Source organism: Vitis riparia, chromosome 8 (assembly GCF_004353265.1).
Source record: "Vitis riparia cultivar Riparia Gloire de Montpellier isolate 1030 chromosome 8, EGFV_Vit.rip_1.0, whole genome shotgun sequence".
Classification (NCBI taxonomy): domain Eukaryota; kingdom Viridiplantae; phylum Streptophyta; class Magnoliopsida; order Vitales; family Vitaceae; genus Vitis; species Vitis riparia.
The window spans coordinates 18,491,146-18,510,866 of record NC_048438.1 but is presented as its reverse complement, the minus strand read 5'-3'; the positions used below and the strand labels follow the sequence as shown (position 1 = coordinate 18,510,866).

Genomic DNA, 19,721 nt, shown 5'->3' with positions numbered 1-19,721 from the left:
TTAAATAAATTTTAAATAAAAAATTTTAAGATAAAAAAAATCAAAATGAGATTATTTATACAATTTTTAAATAAGAAAGTTATTTTTAATCCTTTTGATAAAAAATTTATTGAAAATATATACTTGCTTCCTTTTAAAAAACTTCCGACTTACCTGATTGGTGAAATCTGATGCAGTAATGTTTCCTAACTTTGTTAACGCTAAAACATGGTTATGAAACGCACCTGCAGTGCGCGTAGGAGTTCGTTTCTAGCGTTGGCATCATTTAGGAAACCCCCAACCTCCCGCGGCCATGCAAATCCGCAGTTCCGCACAAAAACATAATTCTCTCTCCATCTTAAAAAATCTTTCCTTAATAATTTTCCCTAATTTTCTTTCTCTCTCAAAGAGAAAATCTCCACAGGCAAACAGACAAATAGTGCCTCTGTCGCCCCCTCTCTCTTCCTTGATAGTACTCTCTTTCTCTGTCTAACGCCACCTGTTATATTTATTTATTTATTTACTGAAATTGAGAGGCCAAACCGAAACGCCATTTGGTTTTTCTCTCTAGTGTGTTTCTCTATTTCTCTCTACAAGTGCATTGTTGTGAGTTCGTCAATGGCGGTTCCTCCGACCGTCCCTGCCGCTCCGGCTTCGCTCTACGTTGGTGACCTGCACCCTGATATCACCGATGGCCTGCTTTTCGACGCCTTCTCCGAATTTAAAAGCCTCGCCTCTGTGCGCATCTGCCGTGACTCCTCCTCTGGCCGTTCCCTCTGTTACGGTTACGTCAACTTCATCTCTCCTCAAGACGGTAATTATCCGTATTGTTCTGTTGTATTTTCGCATTTTGTTCCTTTATTACCTCTGTTTGGTTTCCTAGAAAGTGTTGAAAAGATAAATAAATGGAAATTCTGGGAATGGATTGGTTTTGCATTGTTTGGGACCATGAGTAGACGAGAACGTTTGATCGGATGAAGAAATCTCGCATCCGGAAAGGTTGTGCACAACAATCGTTACGTCCGTTGTCCTGTTTGATCCTTTCTATGTTCCCTTTTAAGAAAAGGGAGAAAAAAGAATAGAGAATCTTGAATCTTATGTTTTTTGTTTACTCAACTTAGTTTATGCCTTAGTTTCTTACTTGTGGCCCAAATTGAAATTCTGGTTTCAACCTTTTCGTGCTTCTCTCAAACAATGTACTAACTTTAGCCTTTTCCCACATTTGATGGTGAAACTGTTCTGATTTATCAAGAAAGAGAGCAGACAGAAGAGATGAGTCCTTCATGAGTGGTTCTTGATTTATCAAGGAAAAAACGAAGAGACTATTTATTTTAATGTGGGTTGGATTATACTGGATGCACTATTAGGATAATTTTGATATTAAATTTAATTATTCTGATTTTGCAATCTTATGATTTTGAATAGCTTCTCATGCCATTGAGGCAAAGAATCACACTATGCTGCATGGAAAAGTGATAAGAGTTATGTGGTCACATCGTGATCCAGATGCAAGAAGGAGTGGAATAGGGAATGTGTTTGTTAAGGTATATCTTTTTGCTGTGACCAGTATCATTGATGCTGAACTATATTTTCTTGTTTGTTTGGTATGTGCTTTTCTGGTTGCATTTGTAATATATTTGAGGTTTGGGTTTGTGGCAGAATTTGAGTGACTCAATAGATAATGTGAGGCTTCAAGCCATGTTTCAGAAATTTGGCAATATTTTGTCTTGTAAAGTGGTTGTGACTGAGGATGGGAAGAGCAAAGGATATGGTTTCGTTCAGTTTGAGTCTGAGGAATATGCAAATGCTGCCATTGAGAAGCTAAATGGCTTCATTATTGACGGCAAACAGATGTATGTGCAATTACCTTCCTTTGTTTCTCCCTGTCAGGAAAATTATGTACTGAAAGAAGTTGTGTCCATTACTTGTATATGGTGATCGAAATGGTCAAATTTTCCCTCCTTATCTTTCTTTTTTGCTCTCTAGGTATTGACCCTTTTTAATGCTAATTTATGGCACAGATATGCTGGGAAGTTTGTCAGAAAGACTGATAGGGCTCTGCCCAATCCTGATGCCAAATATACAAATCTTTACATCAAGAATTTGGATCCAGATGTCACAGAAGAAGCTCTACGAGAGAAGTTCTTTGAGTTTGGGAAAATTGCTAGCTTGGTTATTTCTAAGGATGAAAATGGGATGTCCAGAGGTTTTGGTTTTGTGAACTTTGAGAGCCCGGAAGATGCCAAAAGAGCACTGGAAGCATTAAATGGATTGCAACTTGGTAGGTTATATTTTTGTCAATGTAAATTGTCGAGCATGCACCAACTGCTCAATTTAAAACATTTTATGTCACTGGTTATTCCGAGCAGGTTCGAAGGTTCTGTATGTAGCAAGGGCACAGAAGAAAGCCGAACGTGAGCAGCTTTTACGTCGCCAATTTGAGGAGAAACGTAACGAGCAAATCTTAAAATACAGGGTATTCCTCATTGCCCTTTTCTCTCCCTAAATTTGTCTACTTGCGATTGTATGTATTCTTTTTTGGTTAACAGTCATTTTTCTCCAACTTTTAGGGTTCAAATGTGTATGTCAAGAACATTGATGATAATGTCAATGATGATGACCTGCGGGAACACTTTAGTGTGTGCGGCAAGATCACTTCTGCAAAACTCATGCGAGATCAAAAAGGGATAAGCAAGGGGTTTGGATTTGTCTGCTTCTCCACTCCTGATGAGGCCAGTAAAGCTGTGAACACTTTTCATGGTGAGTTGGTAGAGTTACATATTTGGCTAGACGTCATAGAATTTCACTCTTCATGATCTTGAAAATTATTCCTGTTTCATGGTTTAGAACAATATATTGATGTGTAATTATTAGCTCATATACCACTTAACAGAGATCTCATTTTATAATTGGTGTTCCTCAATCACTACCTTTGCTTTAACACATGATTAGTTTCCAAGGAAGTTCTTTCTTCCTTCATCTCTCTCTCTCTTTCTCATTTCCTTTAGAAAGGCAAAAACAAAACATAGGCATACACTGGTGTTTGGGTGAAGTTCCTTCTTCCCTACTCTTCTTTGTTTCTTTTTCCCCATTTAGAAAGGAAAAATCAAATCACAGACATAAACCTTGTTGGGTCTGGACAGTGCAGGTGTTCTATTCTTGTAATCTTGAGGGAAAAAAAGAGGTTACCTTCTTACAGTCTGCATAAGTTGATTCTAGATGGATTATTTTTGCTATGTGGATGAAATGCTATGAGCAGATCCCAAGACACAATTAATAGGTGTGATGCATGTGTTATATGTCTCTGCCTTAACTTGATGTCATAATAATTGAAATCAAAGCCCTGAAAGTTTAGGCAATGTAAATAATAGTAAGTTGAAATTATGGAAGCGCAAAATCTGCTGAAAAAACTTGAGAGGAGAAGAATTAGTATGCATCAAATACTTGTTTGTGAATCCTAATTAATTTTTAGGCAATGTCTTTAGAATAGAGGAAGTGTACCGGTCCATCATTTTAGTGAGAAATGATGTGCTATTTCTAGTAAAGGGGTTAGCTCCATTTTAACATTATTTATTGGAAACTATATTGCGTTTAAAAACTTTTCACAATATGAGAATAAATGAATCACATGAATAAGTTAATGTGGACAATGCAGTCAATAGAACAATGAATTTCAATAGAATTTATGGTGCTCTATCATCCAGTTCATTGAATCTTTCCTCATCCATAGTATAAAATGATATGTGCAAAAAAGCATATATTACTTTCATCCTCTTTTTCTAAAATTTGTAATCATTAGCTAACCTCAAATGTGTTCGTCAACTTGCCGATGTAGAATGGAAGATTAACTTCCATCAAAATATTATCTATCCTCATACTTCCCATATAAGTTTGGCTATAGGAAGTTCAAATAAATGGGAAAATCCAAATTTTTTAAACCTCATAGCTCCAATTTTACAGAATTATGTCTTAGAAGAGAGAATGAGGATTGGATGACTAAACAAACACAACTGAGAGATCTATAGGGCAAAGAATCATGTACTCTCCAATTTTACTATAATCATATGATAGGATCGAAGAAGCATTTAAAAAAGTTTACCATCAGATGATTTAAAATAAATGAACCTTGTCAAATATTGGCCTGTACAAATGTTCTCTGTGTCGGGTGCATTAGGTTGTGTCTTGTTACATTCGTCATTTTCCCGGTGTCTAGTTATAGTTCTTGAGGATAAATGTCGTCAATTGAGGGTCACATACAAGTCAAAGTTGTTAATGGTGTATTCACATTTATGCTATTAAATCCATGAGATTGACAGGGAGATTAGTCATATTGAAGAAAAATGGGAGCGAAAACAATATTTAAAAATGTTACCATCACAATTCTTGTATTTGCACTTGTCCTCTTTGCATGCATATGGTTTTTTTACAATTTGTTTGATACATAAGATCTTTTATTTTTATCAGTAGAAGTAGTCATGTCTATTCTTTAGGCTGCCAATCATCTCACCATTGAATGTCTTACAGGGTACATGTTTCACAGAAAGCCATTGTATGTGGCTATTGCTCAAAGGAAAGAGGACAGGCAAGCACAACTGCAGCTTCATTATGCACAACGTATGGCAGGACTTGCAGGACCTTCTACTCCTGTTATCCCTGGTGGATATCCTCCTCTGTACTACACAGCTCCTCCTGGTGTTATACCTCCAAGACAGGGCCTGATGTATCAGCCTTTGGGTTTGCGCACAGGATGGAGAGCTAACAACCTTATACCTCCAACCAGACCAGCTTTTCAGCCATCACCAATTCCCTTGGTAAATAGTAAATACCATGTCTTATATTATAAGTTCTCTGCTGACTCATGGACAAAGTCTTCTCCTGATTACATGCACTCTTTTTGCCATTTTGCTCTATTTTATGGGTTAGATTCTGTCAAATCATCTGCCGTTGCTGTAAAAATAATTATAGTCGATTCATTTAGAAAAGTGAACAAGTATTTTGTTTATGCCATTGTCTTTAATGGTTGAGATGTAATTGACTTGCTTATATTTCTTTAACTTTCCTTCTACAGATGCCTAATACTCCAAGGCAGCACAGGCAAAACAGGGGCAGGACAAATGGGCATATTCCACAGGGTGGTGGTCACTCTACTTCATTTATGCCACATTTGCAGCAGCCAACTCAACCAGTGATTTCACCAAAAGATTCAATCAATCAGCAGGTTTTTCCATCTTTTTCTTCATGCTACCATTTCTTCTCATTATGTTTGGTATGGTGGAGCTTTTCACTTGCTGCAATTACTGATGAATTTAATGCATTGTTCAGTCCTGTATGTGGCTCAACTCAAATAAGCAATGTGAGGTTGGATAAATTTTGTGTTAAATCCTTGGTAATTGGGTTTTTTTTCTCAATGCCTCAACCCATATTCACCGGTCTTTCTTTTGCTTGTTTGCTGCTCCCTACATTTCATACGTGCTGCATGACTACTCAAGCATGGTTTATTTAGATGCCTTATTTATGTCATCTAATTCCCATTTGATATCATGAGGGTTTCTATATACATTATTGGAAACATTCATTTGGCTTTATTTGGAGATAGAAAGACTTGTTTGGACTAAATTGTTTTAAGATATGTTTTATCATAGGAAAGGCTTTGGGATATGTCCTACCATAAAAAAGGCCTGTCTATTTGGTGTCTTCTCCACAAACTTTGTAGTCCATGAGTGGTACCTACCTTTTCTACCTCTCCATGCCTGGTGGCTGTTATTATACAGTTGGTGTAGTGTAGTGTAGCCCTGCATACAAACAATGCCCAGAAGAACCCATGCCTTTCCAATTAGATATTTAATTTCAAATAAATTTTTTAAGAAAAGACGTTAACACTGGATACACAGTTTTGCAGGCTTAAATAATAACCATAGTATTAATAATTCTCCTTTCCTTTCACTGAATAGTTTTTTTTTTTTCTTTTCTGGCCTTTCTAAAAATATTTCTTCCTATATCAGCTCTTTTGAGAATAGATACTAGAATTTTTCAAAATCAATGTAACTAAACTGCTTTCAACTTAATAATCCCTCAAAGTGTATCATTGGCAAACAAACTAGATAGGTAGGAAGGGATGCTAGTCTACTCCAAGTTCCAAGTAGTTTCTGTAGATACCCCACGTTCAACTTGCTATTGATTTGCTTTGCTGCCTAAAGTTGCTTTGAATGTTGAAGGGTACTCCTGATATATTGTGTATCTCAGTTGCTAATAAGATGTGTTAAGAAATGTTGTTTGATCTTTAATAGGAAGGTGGTGGGTGGCTATTCCTCCATTCAAATAGAGATGTAGGGAAAATAATTGTCCTCTTTCTTCTGTTGGAAAATAATTATCCTCTTTCTTCTGTTGCTATTTAGTCTAAAATCTTGTATCTAATGTTATAACAAGCAGTGAAGAATCTTCATCTTGGATGCAGGGTGAGGATGGGTTGAGCTTAGGAAAAATTGAGGTATCATATAGGATCTTAGAGAATGGAAAATGAGCAGCATTCTCTCAGAAATTCCTCCATGACTATCAGCGTGTTCCTTTTTTTTTGTCTTCACCCTTCTTTATAACATGACAGTGTCTCTTCATCCGGAATTTTATTCCAAACTTCAGATAAAGTTACAGATAGATTGACTCACATGATGTAAATGCCACCTGGAAATAAACAGGTGGATACGCATGCACTGTAAGATGGTAAATTTTTTAACAAACAATGAGAAGTAGTATGAAAACTTTCTTAAAATCGGTTTGTTGTCTGGTTTGCTCAACACTTTGTTAATGATAAACTGGACCTGCTACTTTGTGATAGTCAGCCCAGTAAAAAAATGTTTGAATCACCTTACCCTTCAAGTCCTTCTCATGCAAATTCCCACGTATGCTTGCACAAGATGCAGGCTTTCTCAAATTATGTGGTTGACATGGTTTAAAATGAATTTGGCCCTGTCATTATTTGCACATATGTCCTTTGAATGTTAGGTAGCATAATTTAAGAATATATACAACTTGCACTTTGTTTTGGTTTGTTATGATGGTAGAAGCTTTAACTGACATTTCACCATTTATTTGCACATAAAAAAAAAATGTTAGGTGAAACACGATTGAAATGCATGATTTCTCATCAAGTGCAATTCCACTTGAGATTCATGTTTTGTCATTATTTGCACATATGCCCTTTGAATGTTAAGTAGCATAATCTAAGAATATATACAACTTTCACCTTGTTTTGGTTTGTTATGATGCTAGAAGCTTTAACTGACATTTCACCGTTTACTTGCACATAAAAAAGAATGTTAGGTGAAGCACGGTTGAAATACATGGTTTCTCATCAAGCGCAATTCCACTTGAGATTCATGTTTTTTGTTTGCCCTAAGGAACATGACTGGTTTAGTCTACCATTGATATGCTACAAATTCTAATATCTGTGAGAATTGCAGCGGGCTGGGCAGGCTAAGTATGTGCCAAATGGCCGTTCCTATGAGATGAGCAAAGGATCTGGAATCCCATCTGCTGCTTCCAATTCTGTTGGAACTGGATCTCAAGGATCGGAGATGCTGAGTAGCATGCTTGCTGCTGCTTCTCCTGAGCAGCAGAAGCAGATTCTGGGCGAGCATCTCTATCCCCTTGTCCAGAAACAAAAGGTAACACTAGTAGAATGTGGAATTTGTCTGAACCTGCACATTTTTATAATACATCCATGCATTAGAATAGTTACAAATCTCTTTTCACACTGTTAAAATCAAATTAAATTTTATATTTGCTTTATTTTCTTTTAGAAGTCATTTTTCTTTGAAATTGTTTTAAAAATACACTCATGGATATTTTTTCTCAAGAAATTGTGTCCTTGATACCATTAAAAATCTTAAATCCTCTTGTGCAGCCTGATCTTGCTGCAAAGATAACGGGAATGCTTTTGGAGATGGACAACTCGGAACTGCTCCTGTTATTGGAATCCCCTGAGTCATTGGCTGCCAAAGTGGAAGAAGCCGTGCAGGTGCTCAAGCTCTCCAAATCTAAACCATCTGGACAGGACACACTTCATCCTAGTTACCTGGCTGCTGAGGTTGCGGTTAACTGAAAAGGCTTTTGTGCCCAACAATTTTCCACTTTTTGAAAGTTTGGAGATTATGGTTGGGCTGGAACTCCGAGTGAGCGATATTTTTGATAGTCTGTATTGGTGGACCTTCTTAATTTCTGGCTTTTAACAATTTTCCACTTTAGTCTTTACAGTATAGAATATTTGACATTTGAAGAACACATCTATCTATCTATCTTATCTGAACTGTTAGTTGAAGATATGCTCATGCTATTTCCATTTGATTTAGTTTTGATTCTGCCTTGAGACCAAAGCCTTTTGCTGCAGGATTTCATTGTCTAGGTCAGAAGATATATTGAGGTAGCTGATGTCTGTGGGAATCGATGTCAATTCTTAGCTGATAAAAGAATAGCAAAAGATAATAGTGTGTGAAGAGCAAAAGATAGTAGTGTGTGTCTCTCTATGTATATAACACATTCATTCAGGGTCCGAAGAGGCCATATACATTTGAGGTTGGGTGGGCTTGCAGTCGTTGAAAGCCAATCCGCACCTCGGTAGAGAAATGATGAATGGGATGCAAGTATCCCCATTTTATTTCCATCTGCATGTAGCACTTGCAGGTTGTTGCAACTTGCAACTTGCAAGGCAGAGAAAAGAAAAGTGGCAGGTGGTTCTAACTGTTGAGTTGTAAGCAAAGGGATATTTTAAATAAATATTAAACATTGAAATCTAAAAGGTATTTTGTTATTGTATATATATATTTTTTTATAAATCAAATATAATTATAACACAACATATCCAAGTGTATGACAGTCCATTAAAAATGATGTATTAATGTATACATATTAAAAATATGATATCTTAAAACATAAATATTATATCTCATCAATCAATCAAACAGAACCCATAAATACATACTTTTTATATCAAAATTATAATATAAATAAATAATGGTTTATTTAAATCCATATCTAATTTTAGACATAAATAAGGAAAATTGGCTAAAATTTTTGCCATTTGCATCTCAATAACTTAAACAAGAAGTTTATCAAACACTTAGGCATGAACTATTATACTTGGAAAAATAATCTTGCTTGTAAAAAGACACGCGCACAAACCGTGCTATTACCGACTAACCTTTACTTTTTTTATCGTGTAAGAAAATCTCTATTGAATTTTTTATTTAAATATTATTATTTCTAAAAATATAGTATTTTAAAAACATAGTAAAATAGTTTTTAAAAATTATTCTATAGAATTGTTTTTAAAAATACTTTTCAAATAAAACTTTATTTTTTGAGGATTGTTTTAAAATATAATTATTTAAATATAAAATAATTAAAAATAAAAATTATGAATAAAAATATATATTTTTTAAAATAGAGAACATGTTAATAACATCTCATCTTTAAAATAATTTTTTTGATGGTTGTTTTCGAAATTACTTTTCAGCGGTGATTTTCCAGCCACTAGTCTCCGGACGTAACATTCCTTTTATATATATATTTGTAAGAAAATACGTGCGAAAAAACTCTTGGGCTGTTCCAAGTACCGACGGCTTTCGTGTCATTTTCTCTACTCTGGTTGTCCTCGGATGGGAACGCACGGTAGCAGCAGTAGGAGAAAGAAGAGTCGAAGAAGATCCGACGATTCCGATGATTCTGATACCCCTGACTCTTCGCCGGATAGGTCCTCCAGCAAACGAAGAGAACGCAGCCGCAGCAGTCGCCGCCGGAGCTCTTCGCGACATTTGGATGATTCCGATAGCAGTGGCAAAAGTGATGGTGGCGGAAAGAAGAGGTCCTCCAGAAACATTACCGAAGAGGAAATTGCTGACTATTTGGCCAAAAAAGCTCAGAAAAAAGTATGTGTTTGGTTTTTTTTTTATCGATTTCTAGGGTTTTATTTTTTTATAATTAGGTGACGAGAATTTATATTGTTTTGATTGTTTAGGCGTTGCGAGTTGCTAAGAAGTTGAAGTCGCAGACCGTTTCCGGGTATTCCAATGATTCAAATCCATTTGGTGATGCCAATCTCAATGAGAAGTAAGTTTTTATTCTGTGGATTAGCTTTTTCTTTATTGATTTAATGCCCTATTAATTATTTTTTATTTTATTTTTGCATATTTTGGAAAATTATAATCTTAGATGTCTGATTAAATTTTGTGAAATAATATACATCTTTGGGAGCTGGAGATTGTTCTTAGGTCATTCTTGCAGTAGTTTTTATCTTTCCGAAGATGAGGCAAAATTGTGAAGATGATTATTCACAAGAGCCAGCTGAACAATGTCTTGCTTCTTGTTTGCTAACATCGAACAAAATTGTGAAGATGATAATTCATAAGAACCAATTGAACAAGGAAAACTTTGTGGCCTAGGGTTTCACAGTGATGGTGCTTGGGTCTTCATCAATGTCTCTGACCACATAAATGAGACTGTCTGTGACCATTGCTCATGAAGTTGTGCATATAAACAAAAATTTAAGTCCACTCTAACCATCTGATAAAGTGAGGATCTGTACCATTTTTCAATCTAGGGACATGATTTATGTTCATCAATCTCTGTTATTTGTTTAGGATAACTCTGCTTTCACCAGAGCGCAGCTGAGTGTAGCCAAAATGAGATTGTCCAAATTATGAGAATACGGAATGTTCTAAATTCAAATGGGTGAAGGAGCAGTTATGAGGATGGTGTGATTATATTGTGGACGAATGAGTTGTGAGCTAGCTTGAATTGCTAAAAGGAATGTGGCAAAAATTTTGTCAGTCTGTGAGTAATAACCAGCTAGAAATTTAGAACCAAGAAAGAGAAGATTATGCGTATAACGAGATATGAGTCTTAGACTGTCCCTTGCTCAGACTACAACCACTCTTGGAAGGGATTAATCACAGCTTTCATAAATGCTTAATTGTTATATTTAGTTAAACAATGAAATGTGTACAGGTTGAGTCTCTCTGTGACTGCTACATGCAAAAAAGTTGAGGTGAAGTCTGTTACCCTCCAAACCCTGAAAAAAGAATTGCACTGGTAACAGCCTTTGATGAAACAGTCCGAAAATAAAGTTCTTCAACTGTAGTTCCTTTATTTCTTTAGTGTATTGGAGACATAAAGAAAAGATAATGCTCCTAGAACTTTTAGGTTTGTAATTATGCTTTGGTAGGGCTTCATATTGTTCATGTTCTGCTGTTGGTTGTCCTTTTGTGCAAGTCCTGTATGGGCAGTTCATAGCCTAAAAACTTCACTATTTTAAATTTCCAACCAATCTAACAATTTCACTTGCATTCAAATCTTATATGAGCTAAAGCTACTTATCTGATGGATTCTGGGCTTGACATAATAACAGATAACCTCAGATGCTTTACTGTTGACATTGGATTTCTTTAAATTCGCAGATTTGTGTGGCGAAAGAAGATTGAACGTGACGTTTCTCAAGGTGTTCCACTTGACATGTTTTCAGTAAAGGCCGAGAAAAAAAGACAGAGAGAAAGGATGGTATGTTATGATTTGCTAAGGTTATTTTCTGAGAGTTATTTGCAGAAATCATTTTTTGATTTTTTCTGTTTTATAAGCTTTTGATAATCTTAACTAGCCTTGTAGTATCATACTATCATTTAGTAAATTTTCTCTAGTTATTTGTACCTAGTGACAAAAGGCATGAGTGGTCTTGCATTGTCATGTTTAGACAGAGTTTAGAGTTAAAAGTACAACAAAATATCGTATTATGCTAACCAGACAACTTTTCTCTTGTGACATTTGAAATTGTTAGTATTGATAAAAGAAGTAAAAAGGCATGAATAAAGGAGAAATGAAGAAAAGGAAGTGGAAAACTTTGAAGGAAATCTGGTAGGAAGAGATTTATCACACCAAAAGAGACTAGAATCACATGCATTGTGTGATTAGAAGTTTGATACAATCTGCTAAACTCCACTAATTGAAAATTGCGACAATAGTAAGAAAAATGTGATGGTTGTTGAATGTTTTTATCTTTTTTTCCTACACTTTTCCACACTATGTAAATTGACCCACAAAGAGAGTATTTGCTTTTATCCCCTCTCGATGTCTCTGGGATGCCTATGAAGAAAGAACATTTCATTTCAGGACACACAAAGTAAGAGAAATATATTCTTTTTTGCATTGCAAGGATTATTTTTTGAGCTTCACTTTATAGTGAAACAATAGCCCTTGCTAAAAATTCCTACAGAAATTTATATTGTCATCATTCCACCTTCCATTTTAAAGCAAAATTACTGACATCTTCCAATTGTGTCAAGAGTGCCATTTTGTTTATTGAATTTGTATTGGGTTTTTCTACAAACTAGCATTGTTGCGAGATTGCTATCCCAATGTGGGCTTCACTGTAGTTGATTCTTGTTCTAGACAGCATAGGTCTTTCAATTAATCACTATTTGACTATCATTAAGGCTTGAACACAATGCCTTCAACATTGGGTTTATCTGCTGCAAACATCATATGCATGTTGTAATTATTTTATTATATATTATTCTTCACTATTGCATGCCTTCAGATTTTCATGCATGTGTTTGCATTCATACTACAGGCAGAGATTGAAAAGGTGAAAAAGAGAAGGGAGGAAAGGGCAATTGAAAAGGCACAACATGAGGAAGAAATGGTAAGTTTGGTCCTCTGATGATGCAAGTGGCTTCTTGTTGGGTCTGTTGAATAAGATAACTAGATTTTGGCTTAATTACTTCATCTTCTCTATTTGGTTGACATTCAGATATAGTTTGGGGTAGGATATCTTAATATAACTTTATTGCTTTCTGCAGGCATTGCTTGCTAGAGAACGTGCTCGGGCTGAGTTCCAAGATTGGGAGAAGAAAGAAGAAGAGGTATGGTTCTAAACTACTGCCACTCTATTCTCTTATCCCTGTTTCTTCCAATGGATGGCTATTTATGTGTTTTTCAATTATGCTGTTCTGGCTGTGTTAATGCTGCCATTTCTCTTTCATTTGTAATTATCTGACATGTCCAATATACAGTTCCACTTTGATCAAAGCAAAGTCAGATCAGATATTAGATTGCGCGAAGGGCGTTTAAAGCCTATTGATATTCTCTCCAATCTGCTCAATGGCTCAGATGATTTTGATATGGATATAAGCGAACCATATATGGTCTTCAAGGTAAATATTTGTTATCTGAAAATTGAAATGCCTTGATGTTAAACATTTGGGACCAGTAACAGTTTACTTGACTTGTTTACCTTACTGCACTTATTCTGCTAATTGTGAATCTATTATTATCAAATCTAACCATGTTCCTTTTAGCTTTCTCCTAACTTTTCAGTATCCTAGACCCTCATTCATGCCATCCCAAAGCTACAAATAGTTCAGTTAGAATCTTTGTCTGCACAATGATATCACCAAGAGCCTCCAATTTGTTTATATCTTATGTGATGGTTTTTCCTGTCTTTATTTTGCCTGGGGTCAAATATTACCTGACATGGTTTCTTGGTATCCCTGAGCTTGTGGTAGAGTATCGTAGTCCTGAAAAAAATGCATTCTTCTTATTTCCAGATAGAGAATTAGAATAACAATTAAGACATTGTATACATGTTCAAATTTCTTCATTTTCTTAGAAAAGAAAGATCTTGTTTCCATATGCAGCATTTTGTTCTGCTGTGCGCTTGGATCCCCAGCTTTGAAGTAGGGGGTGCTATTGTGGACTAGCATTTAAATATGAAAAATTTTGGAAAAAAAAAAATTAGTTTTGAAGAGAATGGACTTCGTGTTGCTGCCTGAATCTACTAGAATGGTTGGATGACCCCTAAGATAGATGGATATTTTTAATTCAAAGATCATATTCTTTTTTTACTTTACTTATATATAAGTATAATAGGTACATAGGAAACTTATTGTATTTAAGAAAATAATGTAATTATTAAGTTTAGACAACCATGTCCCACTAACCTTATTTTTTAAACCATGGTTTAATGGACAATGTTATTGGAAGTGGTCACTAAGGTTTAAATTGTCTTCACTAAGGTTTAGTTGCCTACAAATGAGAGTTGTGAATGGGGGTTTTTTGTTCGCTTGTTAGGTGAGGGGTAGAGGTGGTGAAGGGGCTCGGGTGTGTCTCTTATTGTTCGCAAATGATATATTGGTTTTTTGTGAGGCTTCTCAGGATCAGATGAAGTACTTATGTTGGACCTTAGTGTGGTTTAAGGCCATTTCGGGGTTGAGAATTAATTTGGATAAAAGTGAGTTAATCCAGGGGTGAGATGTGTGGAAAATGCAGAGGTTTTGGCTATAGAACTTGGTTGCAAGTTCGGGAGTCTCCTTTCCTCTTACTTGAGATTGCTGTTGGGTGCTCCTTTTAAGTCTGTGATTGCTTGGGATGGAGTGGAGGAGAGGTTTCAAAAGAGATTGGTGATATGAAGGAGACAATATATCTTCAAAGGAGGGAGGATCACCTTGATATGGAGCACTTTCGCTAGCTTGCCCATTTATTTCATGCTTGTGCTTTATTTACCCAGGACAATCAGATTGAGGTTAGAGCAAATTCAGAGGGATTTTTTGTGGGGAGGTGGGGCTCTTGAGTGGACATCTCATCTTGTAAGGTGGGCAAATGGTTGCTTAGACAAAAGAAAAGGGGGGTTGGGGGTGAAGTGTCTTTCTACTCTTAACAAGGCTCTCTTGTGCAAATGGAGTGGAGGTTTGCAAATGAGAGAAGGGTTTTTTGGAATCAAGTGATAAGGGGAAAGTTTGGGGAGGAGCAAGGGGGATAGTGTTCTAAGGAAGTGAGGGATGGGTATGATGTGGGGTTGTGGAAAGCAATTAGGAAGGAGTGACACATTGTAAGTAGTAGACTTTCTTTTGTGGTGGGTAATGGTCGGAGGGTGCAATTTTGGAAGGATAGATGGTGCGGGCCTTCACCTTTTTGTGAGTCTTTTCCTACTTTATTTGCTCTAGCCGTCTCCAAGGACGCCTAGGTGAAAAATATGTGGAGTTTCTCTGATGGAGGGGGAAGTCGGAGCCCGCATTTCTCTAAACCTTTCAATGATTAGGAGGTGGATGAGGTCGATAGATTCTTATTAGGTCTCAATAGGAAGAGTGTCTAGTGGGATGAGGAGGATAGGGTGCTTTGGACAGAGGCTAAGTGCAGGAATTTTTTCATTACGTCTCTCTACAAAGCTTTAGAACCAGGCTCTCTAGTTTTTTCCCCATCAAATATCATTTGGAAATCTTGTGTGCAGTCCAAAGTGAGTTTTCTTGGGTAGGAAGCAATGTGGGGCAAAGCTCTTACTTTGGACTAAATTCAGAAGAGAGGATGACCTTTAGCGAATAGATGTTATTTTTGCCAAATGCATGAAGAATCGATAGATTGCATCCTCCTCCATCGTGCTAAGACAAGGACTCCATGGGCAATGTTTTTCACTCTTTTTAGGGTGCAGTAGGTGCTTTCTTCTTCAGTAAAGGTGACACTTTTGAGTTGGGACGGGTCCTTTGTGGGAAAGAAGAGAAGGGAAGTTTGGAGAGCAGACCCCTTACGTATTTTTTGGATGGTTTGGAAGACAAAGAACAGTTTGAAAATGATGTGTTGTCCATCCAAAGACTTAAAAGTTCTTTTGTTTGTTTTCTTTGGTCGGAGACAAAATTGTTCATAAAAGATGGTCCTTCAACATTACTTGGTAGCATTGATTGATTAGGCTCTCATTGAGGGCGGGGTTAATTTTTGCACCTCCTTTTTGTCAACTGTTTTTGTTCCAGCTGGGTGGGGGTGGGTGTATCTTTTGTTGTATACTTTGAGTCGCTGTTTTGGTGTCTCTTTTTAATATATATTTCTCTCTTTTTACTTACCAAAGAAAAAAAAAAAGGTTTAAATTGTCTTCAGGGTGAAATTCAGTTGGTTTGAGAGTGGAAGTGTGCATGGAGTAGAAAAGCTTGACAATAATTTTAAAAAATGCAAATTGTATTTCAAGTTTGACTTTAGGTTAAGAGATAGTCTATTTTAAGACTGGAATTGGTTAATGGAAGTGTTGGGAAGGTTTTAAAACCATGCACAACTATTATTATGACTTATGGAGTTATTGTTCAAGGCTTTGTGGTTGTTAATTTGGCTAGCAAATTGTTTCATTCTCTGAGTTGTGGTTTCCATCTGGTGTTTCCATATCAGAAAGTAAATTTAACCAGGTTTATGTAGTTTCAGTGTCAGGCAGAATTTTCTGCTGCTTATTGGTGTTAATCTTAGCTAATCCACTGGAAACAACAATTTTGGTTCCCATCATTTTTCTTTGTCTGTGTCACTCATGAATACATGTCATAGTATGATTCTTCATGCATCTGATGTTTAATGTATTCAATATTTTTTTCATCTTGTTTGGCTTAAAAAATTGACATTTGGGACAATGTATGCTACAGGGTTTGACAGTAAAAGAAATGGAAGAACTCCGTGATGACCTCAAAATGCATCTAGATATGGACAGGGCAACACCAACACATATAGAGTATTGGGAGGTATTATCACTTTACCTTGTCTATATATGTATTGACTGACCTTTTTATAGTCCTTAATGTGATCGCATCCCATACTCCACTTGTCATATTCAAATGCTTCAGTTCCATTAAAAATCCAAGTTCATTTAGGTATTTTAGGATATGAGCCAATCATTCTTTGATTTCCTTCTCCATGTAAGTTTTGTTCTATTTCCCTGCAAAAACAAATCACAAAGAGTACAGAAGGATTGGGGGAAAGATTTAGTTCAGAGATCACCTTCATAATCATAACTAACTACATGGAGTTTCAATATTGGTTGAAGCAATTGTTGGGAGATGACCCCTTCTGTGAGTAGTTGGTGCAGTGGCTTTAATATGGTGCTAATGTCTTGTGGGGAAGTGCTTTCTTTCATAGATGCCTTTTTTTTTTCTTTTTTTGGCAGAAAAGTAGCTCTTCAGGTGCTGCAGAAAAGTTTTACTTTTGGTGACTCATAATTAGGAATATTCTATACTGACAGTTCCTCCTTGCTTTTCCTTCAAAATCTACCCATAAAAGAACATCTAGTACTAGATAGAGCTGAAGGGTAGAATAGGTTTGGGTAGTTAACCCCAAATTTGCGGTTAGGCCATTGTTGTTAAAAAAATGCTTTTTTCTGAACTTTCTTTGTCATACTTTGCTTTATCTTGAAGTTTATTTCAAACTACCTAGTTTTTTGAGTTGAATCTCCAAGCTGCACACTTTTAATCACCATGGGGGCGACCATGTTTCCTACATCACACCTAAAAACTTGGAATTTGAATGTTAATTGCCACATGTAGCTTGAAAATTAATGTAGTTACCATCTAGAGTTGATCTTGGTATGTGTACAGGCACTCTTGGTGGTTTGTGATTGGGAACTAGCTGAAGCTCGAAAAAAAGATGCATTGGATCGAGCTAGGGTGCGGGGGGAGGAACCACCTGCTGAGTTGCTTGCTGAAGAAAGGGGTCTGCATTCAAGTATTGAAGCAGATGTCAAGAATCTTCTGCAAGGGAAAACATACAGTGAGTTGGAGGTATTACAATCACAGATTGAGTCACAAATGCGTTCTGGCACAGCAAAAGTAGTAGAGTACTGGGAGGCTGTTCTAAAACGCCTCCATATATACAAGGCAAAGGTACCTATACCTCTATTTTTTTTTAATGCTTATTATCTTTTGAAGAATTTTCATTGTTGGACCTAAGAAGTCCATTTCTGCAATTACAGGCTTGCTTGAAGGAAATTCATGCCAAAATGCTACACAAGCATCTTCAATATCTTGAGCCTCGTTCAGAGAGTGAAGATGAATTAGAAGCAGAACCTGGTCCAGAGCCTAAAGTGGAGGATAGCATCCAAGATCTAGAAGGTATAGACTTTTGTCATTTCTGTTGAAAGGCAAGTTGCTTTTTGAGATTATTATACCTAGAATGGTTAGCTAATATTACGTCATGCATGCAGATGCTCAAACATTCTCTCCAGAACCCATTTTGCATGAAGAGGCTCATGAAGCAGAAGAAGAGGCTGGTTCATTTTCACCAGAGCTGTTGCATGGTGACGAAAATGAAGAAGCAATTGATCCTGAAGAGGATAGAGCTATACTGGTATAATGTCTCTCAATATACGAGTCAATTTGTATTTTAAGTACATCTCTTGATTAACCGATACATGTGTACTGGTACTTGAACAGGAACGGAAACGCATTGCAGTGTTAGAAGAACAGCAAAAACGGATTCAAGAAGCAATGGCTTCAAAACCAACTCCATCTGAAGACAACTTGGAGCTGAAGGTCATGAAAGCTATGGGAGCCATGGAAGAAGGTGATGCCGTATTTGGCTCTGGTGCTGAAGTAAACCTGGACTCTCAGGTGTGTAATATTGGCCATCTTCTTTTTACAAGCCTTGTCAAATCATATTATATTTTTCTAAACATATAAAATGTGGATTGCAGGTGTACTGGTGGCATGACAAGTACCGACCTAGGAAGCCAAAGTACTTCAACCGTGTTCATACTGGATATGAATGGAACAAATACAATCAAACTCACTATGATCATGATAACCCACCTCCAAAGATTGTGCAAGGATACAAATTCAATATTTTCTACCCAGACCTGGTGGACAAGACGAAGGCTCCAGTTTATACCATTGAGAAGGATGGGAGCAGTGGGGAGACGTGCCTGATTAGATTTCACGCTGGGCCACCCTATGAAGATATTGTAAGTGCTCTTTATCTGCTAATATTATTGTTTTTGTTGCTATTTAGAGTTAGATTGCTCAGTTGCTTCTCCTAATCCACGACAGGCATTCCGGATTGTGAACAAAGAATGGGAATATTCTCATAAGAAGGGGTTTAAGTGCACATTCGAACGGGGTATTTTGCATGTTTATTTCAACTTCAAGCGCTACCGATACCGCAGGTGAGACGTGGGTCGGTGGTTTTGAGACCCATCTTTTTTCCCACACTAAATTTGCAATTGCCCCATGGAGGGAACTGAGGATTGTGAAAAAGTTCTTCCAACTTATTGGAGGCGACCTGGAACTTGCCCCATGTAGTTGTGCTGGATGAAAAAAGGTTTGCCTACTTTCTCGAGTTGTCCTTAATTATACTCAGTATAGTGTAGACTCATGTACTTTATTAATATTGAAAAAATAATATTCAGCATGATATAGACTCGTGTATTCTGTTAATATTGAAAAAAAAACTAATATTGATAACTAAAATTATGAGTACAACGTATTGTAGCATATTTATGAACTTCATCAATTAGTAAATTAAACTTCTATCTATTTTAGAAATGGCAATAAATCCGAATGCCCAACTCCTTGCTGACTCATCTATTTCAAAGGTATCGCATTTACTTTGATTGCTAAACAAAGTGGGTTCCTTCCATTACATGCTAGTTGAAATCGTTTTACTAGGGTAGTTCGGACTTGGAGATGGGCCTTGTTCGTGCGAAGAAATTTTTGGGCGTGAAAAGCTCTCTAGAAGTTGGAGCTTATAGGCAGGGCCGAAAAGCCCATTGAGGGAGTGGGGGTGGTGTTAAGGCCCAGGTAGAAGTTTGGACTTGGGAGGGTCATAAAAGATTCTCTTTGCGCGCCGATGGCTGTGAGAAAAGATTGTAGAAGCAGCTCAGGGATTCGGTTAACCAAGAAGTGATGCCTTTCCATTAGGCAACAATGGTAAAGATAATTAAATTCATTATATTTGTACTTTTAATA

The 19,721-nt window shown here is 36.6% G+C and overlaps 2 protein-coding genes across 2 annotated transcripts; both read left to right on the top strand.

Annotated features, from left to right (window-relative positions):
- The first annotated feature begins 248 nt into the window (after positions 1–248).
- LOC117919639 (polyadenylate-binding protein 7) lies at positions 249–8,314 on the top strand. Its single transcript, XM_034836847.1, has 10 exons — positions 249–793; positions 1,405–1,523; positions 1,639–1,832; positions 2,001–2,260; positions 2,349–2,455; positions 2,550–2,739; positions 4,504–4,790; positions 5,048–5,197; positions 7,437–7,640; positions 7,880–8,314. The coding sequence occupies exons 1-10, from the start codon at positions 598–600 to the stop codon at positions 8,075–8,077; spliced, it is 1,905 nt and encodes a 634-aa protein (XP_034692738.1). The 5' UTR covers positions 249–597; the 3' UTR covers positions 8,078–8,314.
- A 1,250-nt stretch (positions 8,315–9,564) lies between these two features.
- Positions 9,565–19,204, top strand: LOC117920751 (cactin). Its single transcript, XM_034838359.1, has 13 exons — positions 9,565–9,899; positions 9,989–10,080; positions 11,427–11,526; positions 12,593–12,664; positions 12,822–12,884; positions 13,035–13,175; positions 16,413–16,508; positions 17,358–17,642; positions 17,732–17,870; positions 17,963–18,105; positions 18,192–18,368; positions 18,452–18,718; positions 18,804–19,204. Exons 1-13 carry the CDS (start codon positions 9,630–9,632, stop codon positions 18,921–18,923), a joined length of 1,965 nt encoding a protein of 654 aa, XP_034694250.1. The 5' UTR covers positions 9,565–9,629; the 3' UTR covers positions 18,924–19,204.
- Positions 19,205–19,721: the final 517 nt, after the last annotated feature.